Source organism: Bufo gargarizans, chromosome 1, assembly GCF_014858855.1.
Source record: "Bufo gargarizans isolate SCDJY-AF-19 chromosome 1, ASM1485885v1, whole genome shotgun sequence".
NCBI classification, from domain to species: Eukaryota; Metazoa; Chordata; class Amphibia; order Anura; family Bufonidae; genus Bufo; species Bufo gargarizans.
The window spans coordinates 266897296-266909587 of NC_058080.1; the positions used below are offsets into that span (position 1 = coordinate 266897296).

Genomic DNA, 12292 nt, shown 5'->3' on the forward strand with positions numbered 1-12292 from the left:
TTTTACTATGCAAGCCTTCTACAAGATCATTAATAAATATATTGAAGAGAATAGGGCCCAATACTGACCCCTGAGGTACTCCACTAGTGACAGTGACCCAATCTGAGTGTGTACCGTTAATAACCACCCTCTGTTTTCTATCACTGAGCCAGTTACTTACCCACTTACAGACGTTTTCTCCCAGTCCGAGCATTCTCATTTTATATACTAACCTTTTATGTGGTACAGTGTCAAATGCTTTGGACTAAAATGTGTTAAGGCAATATCAATGTTTAATAGCTTGTATGGGTGTAACAATCTAAGGCTAGGTTCACATCACATTTTGCCTTATGTTTAAAATATATGTTGGGGGAAAAAGGATGCTGAAGCATTATACACTATGCTTCTCCATATTTTAACATCCAGCAAAAAACATATACGTTAATGGATATGTTTCTTTTTACGATGGAACTGTATGGTAACGGATGCCACTATGCGACATCCATTGGGAACACCCATTTAACATGTATGGGGAGCGTCTGACTCTCCCCCCAACAGGTGATCATGTGGGAGATAAGCATTGAGGGTGTGTTGAATTTCAATGCCTGATCCTTTTTATCCTTTTGGTAGGTAAGCTACTTCCAGTGGTGTCTGGTATCTACTTTCTTCTCCATCCTCATAAAAAACACATACAAACTCGACCAAGCCCAGTTTGTATTTTAGTGTTTAGGGGGTTCAGGAAAGATAGCTGTTGGCTGAACAGTCCTACAACTTGTTGGGCAGACAGCTATTGGAAGTGTATGATCACCTTGACTCTGTGTTCAATTTTATAAGGTTTGTATTATGGTATTTTCTGCTCTGCACCAAGAACTAATCTAATTGGACACTTTCTATGATCATTACTATTATTTGGCTGGAAAAAGAACTTGGCAAGAACTTGTCTTTGCAGGAACTAGAAATAGATATACTCGTCTAATTTAGGGACTAGGCACATTGTCTTGAAGTTGTGACCATGGCTTTTTTTAACACATAGTCTGGCCACTCAAAGGTCAGTGCCAAGTGGTATTTATTTCCCTAAATATGTGCTTTTAACAACCTCACTTACCTTCTCCTACAGTTGTAAGGCTGGACTTACACATTCAGGGTTTTTGATGCAGTTTTTGAGGTCAACACCGAGACCGGATTAAAAAAGAATATACGACTCAGCCTTCCATCCCTGGTTTCAAAACATGCAAAAACGAAACTAAACATGTAAACCCACCCTTAGATGTGTACATGCTAACAGTGGTTACAGACTGAAACAAGGCGTAGGTGAAGGACTAGCTAGAAATGTAGTTATGTGATGCTTTTGAGAGATGTTGAACTTGATAGATATGTGTCTTCTTCAATCTGAGGCTTCAATCTTATAAGATGGTCAGTGTTTCATCTGTAAAGATTTTCGTGAAGAATCCGTGTGTCCGTGTTTGATGCTTGTGTCCGCACACAGCCTAAAATTAATGTTGAAAGCATCTCCTATAAATGGTCTGTGAAACACGGGTGGCATCAGTATTAGGTCCATGTTTTTCGCAGACCCATAGACTATAATGGGCGTGATGCATCTGTAAACATGGGCAAAGGACAAAAATCACTTACCCTCAGACCATGCTAAAACACAGATGTGTGAATACACACATTTAAATGAATGGGTATGTGTGCTGTCTGTGGAGAACATGAATCAGCACACGTCCGTGAAACACATATGAATTAAGCCTAAGTACCTATAAGACAACCCAGGAAACATCCTTGAGCATTCCATGGTAGAAGATGATCTACTTAATAAGAAATAAATAGCATAATTACAATTCCTGTTTGTAGAGGTGGCTAGTAATATAGCACTCTTCTACTTACCTGCTAACTACTGTATGTAGCTAGAGATAAATAAAATGGTCAGTAGGCTGGGAGAGGCAAATTATTTTATGGTTTTGGCATTTGACCTGACTTGATCCTAACTATCCCTGAACTCTGACTGCCCTGACCTCTGTCATTGTCTTCCCTTTTGTGCTACAGTGAGCCTTTTTTGACCTAATGGCCTTCTTCTTCCTATATCAGTGTCTGGTAGATCTTCACTTTGTTTTGTATCTGTTGTCAGAAACCTGGTAGTGGAATTTCTGCAATGACTTCATTGTGTACTAGTGAAAATAACCCTATAGGAACATCTAGAGAAAATGTAGGTGTCATTGCAGTTAATATTAATTACTTTTTGGTATGCAGATTTGCATTGAAGATGATGAAACATTTTCATTATACTGAAGGCTTTTACATGTATTTTGTTTTGTTTAATAACTTTTTAAGAGGAAATATATGTATGCATATTAGGGTCCAAAAGTCAAAGTTTGCTAGACTACAGTATTGTTTCCTGCAAAAAAAGATGGTCCAAAATGTAATCTTTACAAAATGGCCAATGTTCTAGCTCTAGGGTGATAGCTGGCAGGTGCAAGAACACAGCCAATCTGGTGATAAATTGTAAAGCCTTTATTAAATATTCACATAGACTGTCTAATGTACCCAGAGAATGGACACAGAGTATGTGCATTACCACTGCTTTATTCTAAGAAAAGAGACTACTAGCAAACTAGCTTACCCAGTAAGTCCTGATGGCCATCTGACTTTTATCTTTATAGTTGACTTATTTAAGACTCTGACTGGAGGAGGTCACATGGAAGTATAAGAGAGCAACATAAATATTAATGATGCTAGCTGAAAACCATTTATGTTACAGTAACAAATGATGCATGGCTTCCTGCCTGTGCCACTACTCCAATTAGCCAAGCAAAGACAGCGGGTTGCAGCAGCTGCGCAGTTGCTGCTCCGAGGATAAAGCAGAGCTTCTGCCCTTGGTCAGCTAATTGGAGCAGCTGTTCAGGCAGTAACATTTTCAGGGCCGGCCTAAATGTCGAGCCTTGTCTTGCAAAAGGTGGGCAATTCATCACCTGCTAGGATACCCCTTGTTAAGAAGTTCTGCTGATAAAACAAATGAATTTGCTATAATTGATATATATCATCATTTTCGCCTTATAAGACGCACCTGCCCATAAGACGCACCTAGGTTTTAGATGAGGAAAAAAAAAATATATTTTCATCAGAACTCAGCTCAGACTCCCAATGTTAATAAGACCTTAGCTCAGAGCCCCAATCATACCCCCAGTGTTAATAAGACCCCCAATCCAACCTCAGATCAGACTCCCAATGTTAATAAGACCTTAGCTCAGAGCCCCAATCAGACCCCTAATGTTAATCAGACCTCAGCTCAGAGCCCCAATCATACCCCCAGTGTTAATAAGACCCCCAATCCAACCTCAGATCAGACTCCCAATGTTACTAAGACCCCCGAGACAGACCTCAGATCAGACCTTCAATGTTAATAAGACCCCCAATCAGACCTCAGATCACACCCCAATGTTTAGAAGACCCCCAATCAGACCTGACATCACCCCCCCCCAATGTTAATAAGACCACCAATCAGACCTCAGATCAGACCCCCAATGTTTATATGACCCCAATCAGAACTCAGATGACCCCCATTGTTTATAAAACCCCCAATCATATCTGAGATCAGACCCCCAATGTCGATAAGACCCCCAAACATACCTCAGATTGGACCCCCATGTTAATCAGACCTCAGATCTGAGACTCCTGCTCTTCTTGCCACTGTATGCTGTGACCTGACATTGCACAGCGTGAGTTCACAGTGAGCACCGACATCCTCACACTGCGTGCAGGTCCCAGCACAGCATGCGGCCGACGAAGGTCAGGAAGTGGTGAGCATTCACCGCTCCCTGGTCCTGCTGTACTAATGAGCGCTTCCATAATGGAAGTGCTCAATACTATTCACCCCACAAGACACACTGAAATATTTGCCCCACTTTGGGCATCTTATAGGCCGAAAAATACTGTGTATATACAGTACAGACCAAAAGTTTGGACACACCTTCTCATTCAAAGAGTTTTCTTTATTTTCATGACTATGAAAATTGTAGATTCACACTGAAGGCATCAAAACTATGAATTAACACATGTGGAATTATATACATAACAAAAAAGTGTGAAACAACTGAAAAAATGTAATATTCTAGGTTCTTCAAAGTAGCCACCTTTTGCTTTGATTACTGCTTTGCACACTCTTGCCATTCTCTTGATGAGCTTCAAGAGGTAGTCACCTGAAATGTTTTTTTCACTTCACAGGTGTGCCCTGTCAGGTTTAATAAGTGGGATTTCTTGCCTTATAAATGGGGTTGGGACCATCAGCTGCGTTGTGGAGAAGTCAGATGGATACACAGCTGATAGTCCTACTGAATAGACTGTTAGAATTTGTATTATGGCAAGAAAAAAGCAGCTAAGTAAAGAACAACGAGTGGCCATCATTACTTTAAGAAATGAAGGTCAGTCAGTCCGAAAAATTGGGAAAACTTTGAAAGTGTCCCCAAGTGCAGTCACAAAAACCATCAAGTTTGGAGGCCAAGTCAACACTTTGAACTCTTTTTCATGTCCATCAAAACAGTCCTGAACAGCTTTTGCAGTGTGTCAATGTGCTATATCCTACAGGTGCCTCTTAGAGAATGCCATTGCAGTGAAGAGGTCTTCCTGGCCTGAAGCAATATTTAAGTAGATGGAACATGTTATGCCAGAACCTATGGTTTCTCTGCAGAACCTTGCCCAGACCTCACACTGCCCTGGTTGAATGGACTTCTTCTCATTATGCATCTTGTTTTAGATAAGTGATACATACACACTAAAAATATTACTTTCAGACCAGGCTACCTTCTTTTATTGTTGATGGTCCAGATCTGATTCTCATGTGCTCACTGTAGGCACTTTCAGTAGTAATCAGGGATCAGCAAGGCTGGTCTGCATCTATACAGTTCAATACACAGCAAGCTGTGATGATAGCTTTCTATCATAGTTAAAGGGGTTGTCCGGGTTCAGAGCTGAACCCGGACATATCCCCGTTTTCTCCCAGGCAGTCCCTCTGATATGCTCTCCCTTGCCCTGAGCTGTATCATGCAGGTCAAGGGCTGTTTGTTTATACTTTTTACACTGCTAGGTGGAGGCTTCCACTTAGCAGCGTTCCTGGTGATGTCACCGGCACTGGTGGCCGAGCTTTTGTGCTACCCTAGCCGTTTTACAGGCTAGGGCAGCGCTAAAGCCCGCCCATTAGTGCTGTGATGTCACCGGGCTCACTGCTACATGGAAGCCTCCCCCCATCCGATTCGTCACTGGATCTCCAGAAAAGACCATGAAATGCTCGGATGCTCATGTCAGATGGACTGCTTGAGTGAAAATGGGTATATGTGCAGGTCAGCTCTGAACCTGGACAACCCCTTTAACTGTAATTTATGCTACAATGGCTTTTCTGTGGGACTTGAACAGACAGGCTAGCCTTCTCTCCCCACATGCATCAGTGGTTTTAAGGCCCCTATACTCTGGACAGCTGAGCAGACTATTACCAGCAATGAGCTGTTTGCTTCTGATTACTGCCTGCTCATTCAAGGAGATGAGAGCTGCATTTTCATGCAGCAATCGTTACTTCTGTGTGGAGACAAGCAATCTCTTGCTTCCATACAGAATCATTGTTTCTGGGAAGCAGATCCCTGTTTACACATGATCTGCCGCCCAGAAATGATTTTTGGGCCACATAAATGATGAACTAGCGTTTGTCCATTAAATGGGTGATCATTGGCACCTTTAAACAGTGGAATTATCATTGGCCTGTATGAAGGAACCTTTAGGCACCCATGATTCTGTCTTTTCTTGAACCACATTCTGTAGGTAAAGTACAGTACTAACCACCGCATAGAGAAAAAAAACCACAAGAGCTACCATTTTGGGAGACATTCTGACCCAGTCATCTTGCCTTCACAATTTAGCACTTGTCAAAGTCACTCAGATATGTATGTTTGCCAATTGTTTTTTGCTTCCAACGCAACTTCAAGATCTGATTGTTCTCCTTCTGGCTGATTTATCACTGTTTGAGAAAGGCATTTTTTTTGTGAGATGATCAATGTTGTTCACCTGTTTTAATATCATGGCTGATCAGTGTATGCTATAGGTGGTGTCCAACTTGGACACAATTACAAAAGTAGCTGGAGGAGCTGGAGGAGTGTTTTCTGCTAGTTATCATGGTGGGAGCTGCAATAAGCATAAGGAATATGCAAAAGGGTTGTCTAAAGTAGTCAACCCCTTTAAGGGTGTTAATATAGCAATTAAGTGTCATTTTTCACGTTTTATTTTTGTGTTCTCTATATTTTTTTTCTTGCAAGGTTAGAAAAAAGTCGAAAAGAAAAAAATACAAGCAGCAGGTATCTGTGACGCAGGCATCATACAACCATTGAACTAAATACACCTTAAGCTAACAGGGAGAGTGAAAGGTAGCAGTGTTTGAGCTGAATCTGTGTTTTTAGACGAAGCAGCACCTTTTGAATGAAAGCACGCTTATACCGACTCCTTAAGAAGTTTAGACTACAGAGCTGTCTCTAAAAACTGGCCCCCCTTCAGCTGAGTCCCATATGTTTCTCTTGGCATCGGCTCTGTGTCTGCTTGGCTGGCGTTAATGCAGGGATATTAAATTGATGAAACACAGAGCTCTTGATCCTTTTCAGTGGGGCTTCTATTTAAGTAATGGCAGGCTAAGGCTCTGTCAACCACCTGCAATTGTCCAAGAAAAAAAAGGAGGGAGTTCTGAAAAGTGAGCGAATTAGGAGTGGATGAGAGGAAAATTCCTGAAAACATTTCCAGTCTTCTCAGACATAAGAGGTAGATACATCCTGAATTTCTGACTGCATTATAAAAAATAGCCTAACGTATAACTGGAAGTAATAATGATTTGCGGTACACATCTTCGTACATCTTCTAGAGACCTCACTCACAATCACAAGTTATGCAAAACCAATGACATCAACAAAACCAATATTTTGTCCTTAAAACTATCAACCATCTTCTCTGTTTTGTAGAAGTTGGATGTTAGCCGAATGGTTAATTTACATCTGTGCTAGGTAGGCTTCAACCACATCTGCGTTGGAGGCTCCATTGCAGATTCCATCGAAAAATAACTATAACTATCCTGTTATGTGCAGGTAAAATTACAGACACCATGATGGAAAGACAATGGATCTCAACCTCATTGAGCGCCATTGGTGTCAGTCATGTGACAGATCCGCCTATGGCTTGCATTCCGTTTTGCTGTTCACGTGACGGTATCAAAATATGGAATGCCCAACGAAAATGTGAACAAAGCTTTATTTACAGAGTTTGTCACAAATGAGTATCCATATTTCTAGGTGGCCTAGTATCTGCCACAGATGCAGTTCTTCACATTTCAACCAAAAGCCTTGTAGTTAACACTTGGCATTGTGTCATTGAGCAAAGTCACTTCATTCAAGCCCAAAATCTGCTATACTTATTTTTAGTATGTCCAAATGTTTAATACCGATGACCTATCTTCAGGATAGGTTACCAGTGTCTGATTGGCAGACGGCCGACACTTGGCACCTCTGCTGATCAGCTGTGCCGCAGCCTCCTTGTAGCTTTCCAAACACAGCATCTTCCATTGGATAGTGGCTTTTCTTGGTCTTGCAACTCAGTCCCTTTGGCTTGAATGGGACTGAGCTTTGCATAGGCCACGTGACCAATGAATGTGACGCCACTGGCCATGTTATGCCATGTTCATCAGTCACATGGCCTGGGGACCTACTGCATTGCCAATGCATGGTGCTGTGCTTGGTAGGCCAAGAGGCGGATTGCTGGGTGTCGGACCCCCACTGAGCAGATACTGATGATCTATCTTGAGGATTAAATACTTGCAACACCCCTTTAACTTGATATTGACTTGTACATTTATAAGCTGTAGATTTCAGGTACAGTGACCTTTAATTAGCTATCAGTAAGGCTGAACACAAGCGGAGAACTCCATGTATCCCAAACCTTTTCTATATTCTCAAACCAAAGTACCTGCAAAAATTGTACGAACCTAGCAACTCATCTGTGCTTTGACAACACTCACATCTGGAATATAAAAAATGTAAAAGAAGTGCTAGCTTCATGCACCATAGAAGTTAAACAAGGTAGAATTGATTTAAAATCAACATCTCCATTATTTTTCTTAATCCCCCATCAGTTTGCACAGACAGTTCATCAGTTTACCAGGCCCAGTATATGTACTTAGAAAACCGCAAAGGTTTTATTCGGTGCAACATACAGAAAATGTTTCTAAAACAGGCCACGTACCTAACAATTTGCCCCAAGGGGTGCTGTTCATTCCCAAGAGGACCTGCCATCTCTCCTGACAACTATGTTGGCATATATTTTTCAGTTTTTACAATTACATTATATTTATATAACTGCAAAGCCAGGTCAAATATTATGTTACGTATTATTACATATACTGTATATAGCTAAATAATAGATTTTCAACCAATGAAAATTTCTTCGGTCACTATAATGGACACGTAGTCAGCCCCCTTTTAAAAAGAAGTGGGTGCTTCTGGCACGTTCCCATCTTCTCTCACCCTGGGGAATCAGCTGTTATTGCCAGCGGAAACTGTGTCTAGGCTTACATTTTCCTACAGTGCCCCAATAGGGCACATGGATAGAGGTTAATGTTGGGAGACAACCCCTTTAATCGGCTGTACGTATAATACATTCCTTAGGATGAATTATTCGGATACTTGAGGATTTCTTGGAAAATAAGTGCCCTCTCCTGACATTCTGGAGCATCTTTTCATGTAACTCTATTGTTCCATTACTCAGTTATTGCCAAAATTATTTCATTAAAGAATTTGCATTGGAATGTTATTAGCTGGGGCTGTGTCACTGACACTGGCAGCACTGATTGGACCGTGTCGGACTGTGCAGTGACAACTGGTAAAACCCAATTGTACTTTTAGTCATAATCTTCTAGTAGGAGTAATAGAGCTGTAAGAATGGATGCTCCAGAATGTGGAATACAATTATATACTAGAATAGTCTTGTGGCCCTCTTTGATGATCAGCACCCCATAGGGGAGTGCTGGTTGCACTGGGGCAAATTATTAGGTGCGTGGCCTGTTTTAGAAACATTTTTTGTATGTTGCACCGAAGAAAACCTTTGCGGTTTTCTAAGTACATATACTGGGCCTGGTAAACTGATGAACTGTCTGTGTAAAATTAATGGAAGATTAGGAAAAATAACGGAGACGTTGATTTTAAATAAATTCGGCCTTGTTTAATTTATCTGGTGCATGAAGCTAGCACTTCTTTTACGTTTTTTATATTCCAGATGTGAGTGTTGTCCAAGCGCAGATCAGGTGCTAGGTTCGTACAGTTTTTGCCAGTACTTTGGTTTGAGAATATAGATACATGGAGTTCTCTGCATGTGTTCAGCCGTCCTGTGAGCCATGAGCTGATTAAGGGTCACTAGACGTGAAGTCTGCAGCTTATAAATGTACAGGTGAATATATCAAGTTAAAGGCGGGTTCCCAGTGCTTAATACTGATTACCTATCCTCAAGATAGGTCAACAGTATCTGATAAGTGGAGATCTGACTCCAGCTTACCAAGGACAGCCCCATACACTGGTATTGCAGCTGTGCCCAGGCCGCGTGACCGATGAACCTGGCTTAGGAAGAGGCCGCTGTGCTCACCGGAGTGTGCTGATTGGCAGGGTTCTAGGGTACAGGACCCCCACTATCAGTTTGAAACACTCAGATAAGGCTACTTTCACACCAGCGTTTTTTCTGGATCCATCATGGATCAGCAAAAACGCTTCTGTCATAATAATACAACCATCTGCATCCTTTCTGAAAGGATCCGGTTGTATTATATCTAAAATAGCCGACACGAATCCTTCTCTAAAACCATTGTAAGTCAATAGGGGATGGATCCGTTTTCTTTTGTGTCCGAGAAAACAGATCCATGGTACTTTCACACTTGCTGGCAGAGAAGCCGGATCCATTTTGCCGGAACACTTAATACCGGATCCGTCACTAATACAATTCAATGAAAATGAATGCCGAATCCTGCATTCCGGCAAATGATGCGGTATTTTCTCCTGCCAAATACCGTAAGAGAGACTGAACTGATGCATACTGAACGGATTGCTCTCCATTCAGAATGCATTAGGATAAAACTGATCAGTTTTTTTCCGGTATTGAGCTCCTGTGACGGAACTCAATACCGGAAAACAAAACGCTAGTGTGAAAGTACCCTTAGGTGGTGATAACATTATGGTCTGCATTCAGCGGCGTAGAAAATGGATATAGATAGACTTTAGTCCTAGTGTCTCCGTAAGCACCATGGAATTTTATAGTTAGGAGTAGGCATGCCAAAGCCTCTCTTCACCTGGCATTGAGTAATGCAAGTGGTATATGTTGCACAAAGAATATCATTTTTTCCTTTGGTGTGAACAGTTATAACCACACGTTGTACTAATAAGGTCAAAAATAATAATAATGGCTTTTACATACAATAGTTCGAGTGAGCCAACTGGTAACATGGCAACTCCTGGTAAAGATTTACTTTACACATGGCAAGAAATGTATTGGCATGCCCTGGCATTCTGCCATTCTAATATTGCTGTATAGGAACAGAAGCAAGAGTGGGAAACAATGACTTCTTCCAGAATAAAGCCTGCAAGGTTCAATTCTTTAGCCCTGGCACTGCTATAGAAGAGCATCATGCTGTAGTAGCCACAGTTAGACGCGTTACATAACATTCGAGAAATGTGCTACCCGTAAAATGGAGCAAATGATGGAAACAGATGACTTTATTATTTCAGCAAAGGCTTAGTCATACATTTGTGCTACTTTACCTGAAAGAAACTTAGAATGAACAAGGCAAAACATGTGGTTTGGCAGCAAAAGTGAGTATTCCTATGGCAAACCTGGACCCTGACTGTGCTTAGATAGTAGAGAAGGAAATCTAGTCACATATTGGGGATGTTTGTGACTGCTGTCTAGGAAAAACAACCTGCGCTGAGTGCTTTCCCGATCCTCTTAGTGAACAGTAAATATGTAATACTTCGGATGAGTGGCTGCTGTTAAAGAGACGCTGTACTGTTACACAATTTCATTGCATTTAATAGAGAATGATGTAACTAGCGAAATCACTTTATTAAAAAAATATTCCTGCATCCACCTGAAAAAAAGCTGAAACGTTATGGCCACTAGGGTTCTCACTTCCACATAAGTTACAGTTTGACCCTGGTAACAGAGACTTAGAAGACGGCTGAGAGCAAGTGGGGGGTGTTAGAGCTAGCTGAGATTGTGAGCCTGACAAAACAACTGCTTCTACACTGACTCTGGCCATCTCAGGAACTTTCTGCTTTTCTGTAAGTGTTATTTATCCCTCTGTATCCGCTTTCTGAGCTCCGTAGAAAAAAGCAAACATAGTGGAAAGTAAGGGAAGTGAGGTCACTGCATAGAGTACTGGCAGAAGGGAGACACCCCTTGCTTGTGAAAGAAATGCATCTAGCTCTGCAGCTGAAACAGGGAATAATATAGCTGAAGCCCAAACATAACTGTTCCATCACAGTTATGATTGTACAAAGAAACATAACCATTATGCAAACTTTTTTTTTAAAACTGCTTTAAGGATAAACATAATTGATAGGTTCAGTATAGCACAGTATAGAGTCCAAATGTAATTCATACTCATGCTCACACATACTTATGCTCTATTGCAGCAGAATATTTATGGTTGCATTCCTATGAAAAAATTATTTACATTAAAAATGGTTTAAACATGCTCCTCCCCAATATTATCAAGCCTGTATCCTTTTAGGGTGCAAAAACTGGACATTATGCACATATAGAGGCAGTAGTCTGGTAAGCTGATTATGTCGGTCCAGTTCTTATATGTCAATGTATATGAAAATACTTTGTGAAAAATATGAACAGCCAGACGAATTCATAAAAGACTTAGTGATTAATACATGTCAGTTCTTTGACCAACATTTACATACGTATAACGAAGTAACTATGCTTCTTTTTTCCATTATCTTTAGGCTGGAATGATACGCACAACAGAGGACGAATATTTCATTGAACCTTTGGAGAAAGGCAAACAGAAAGAGGAAGAAGAAGGAAGAATACATGTAATATACAAAAGATCAACAGCGAAGAAAGTTATGCCTGAAGACATCCCTAACAGATCAGGTCAGGCACAAATACCATGCATTGTAAATCTGTGTAACTGGCTTTAAAACTTACAGTAAATTCTTTTTGTGATGGAAAGCATACCAATATATATGACCAATATGTGGTACAGTATATTACTTATACTATGGAAAAAAGTCTCTTATATGAT

The 12292-nt window shown here is 40.9% G+C and overlaps 1 protein-coding gene across 1 annotated transcript in view; it reads left to right on the forward strand.

Moving 5' to 3' along the window:
- Positions 1 to 12292, forward strand: part of ADAMTS3 (ADAM metallopeptidase with thrombospondin type 1 motif 3) — a 189315-nt gene that overhangs the window by 70533 nt on the left and 106490 nt on the right. The window contains exon 4 of the mRNA XM_044303006.1: positions 11991 to 12141. Coding sequence (XP_044158941.1) covers positions 11991 to 12141 — 151 coding nt within the window. The remainder of the gene's footprint in view (positions 1 to 11990; positions 12142 to 12292) is intronic.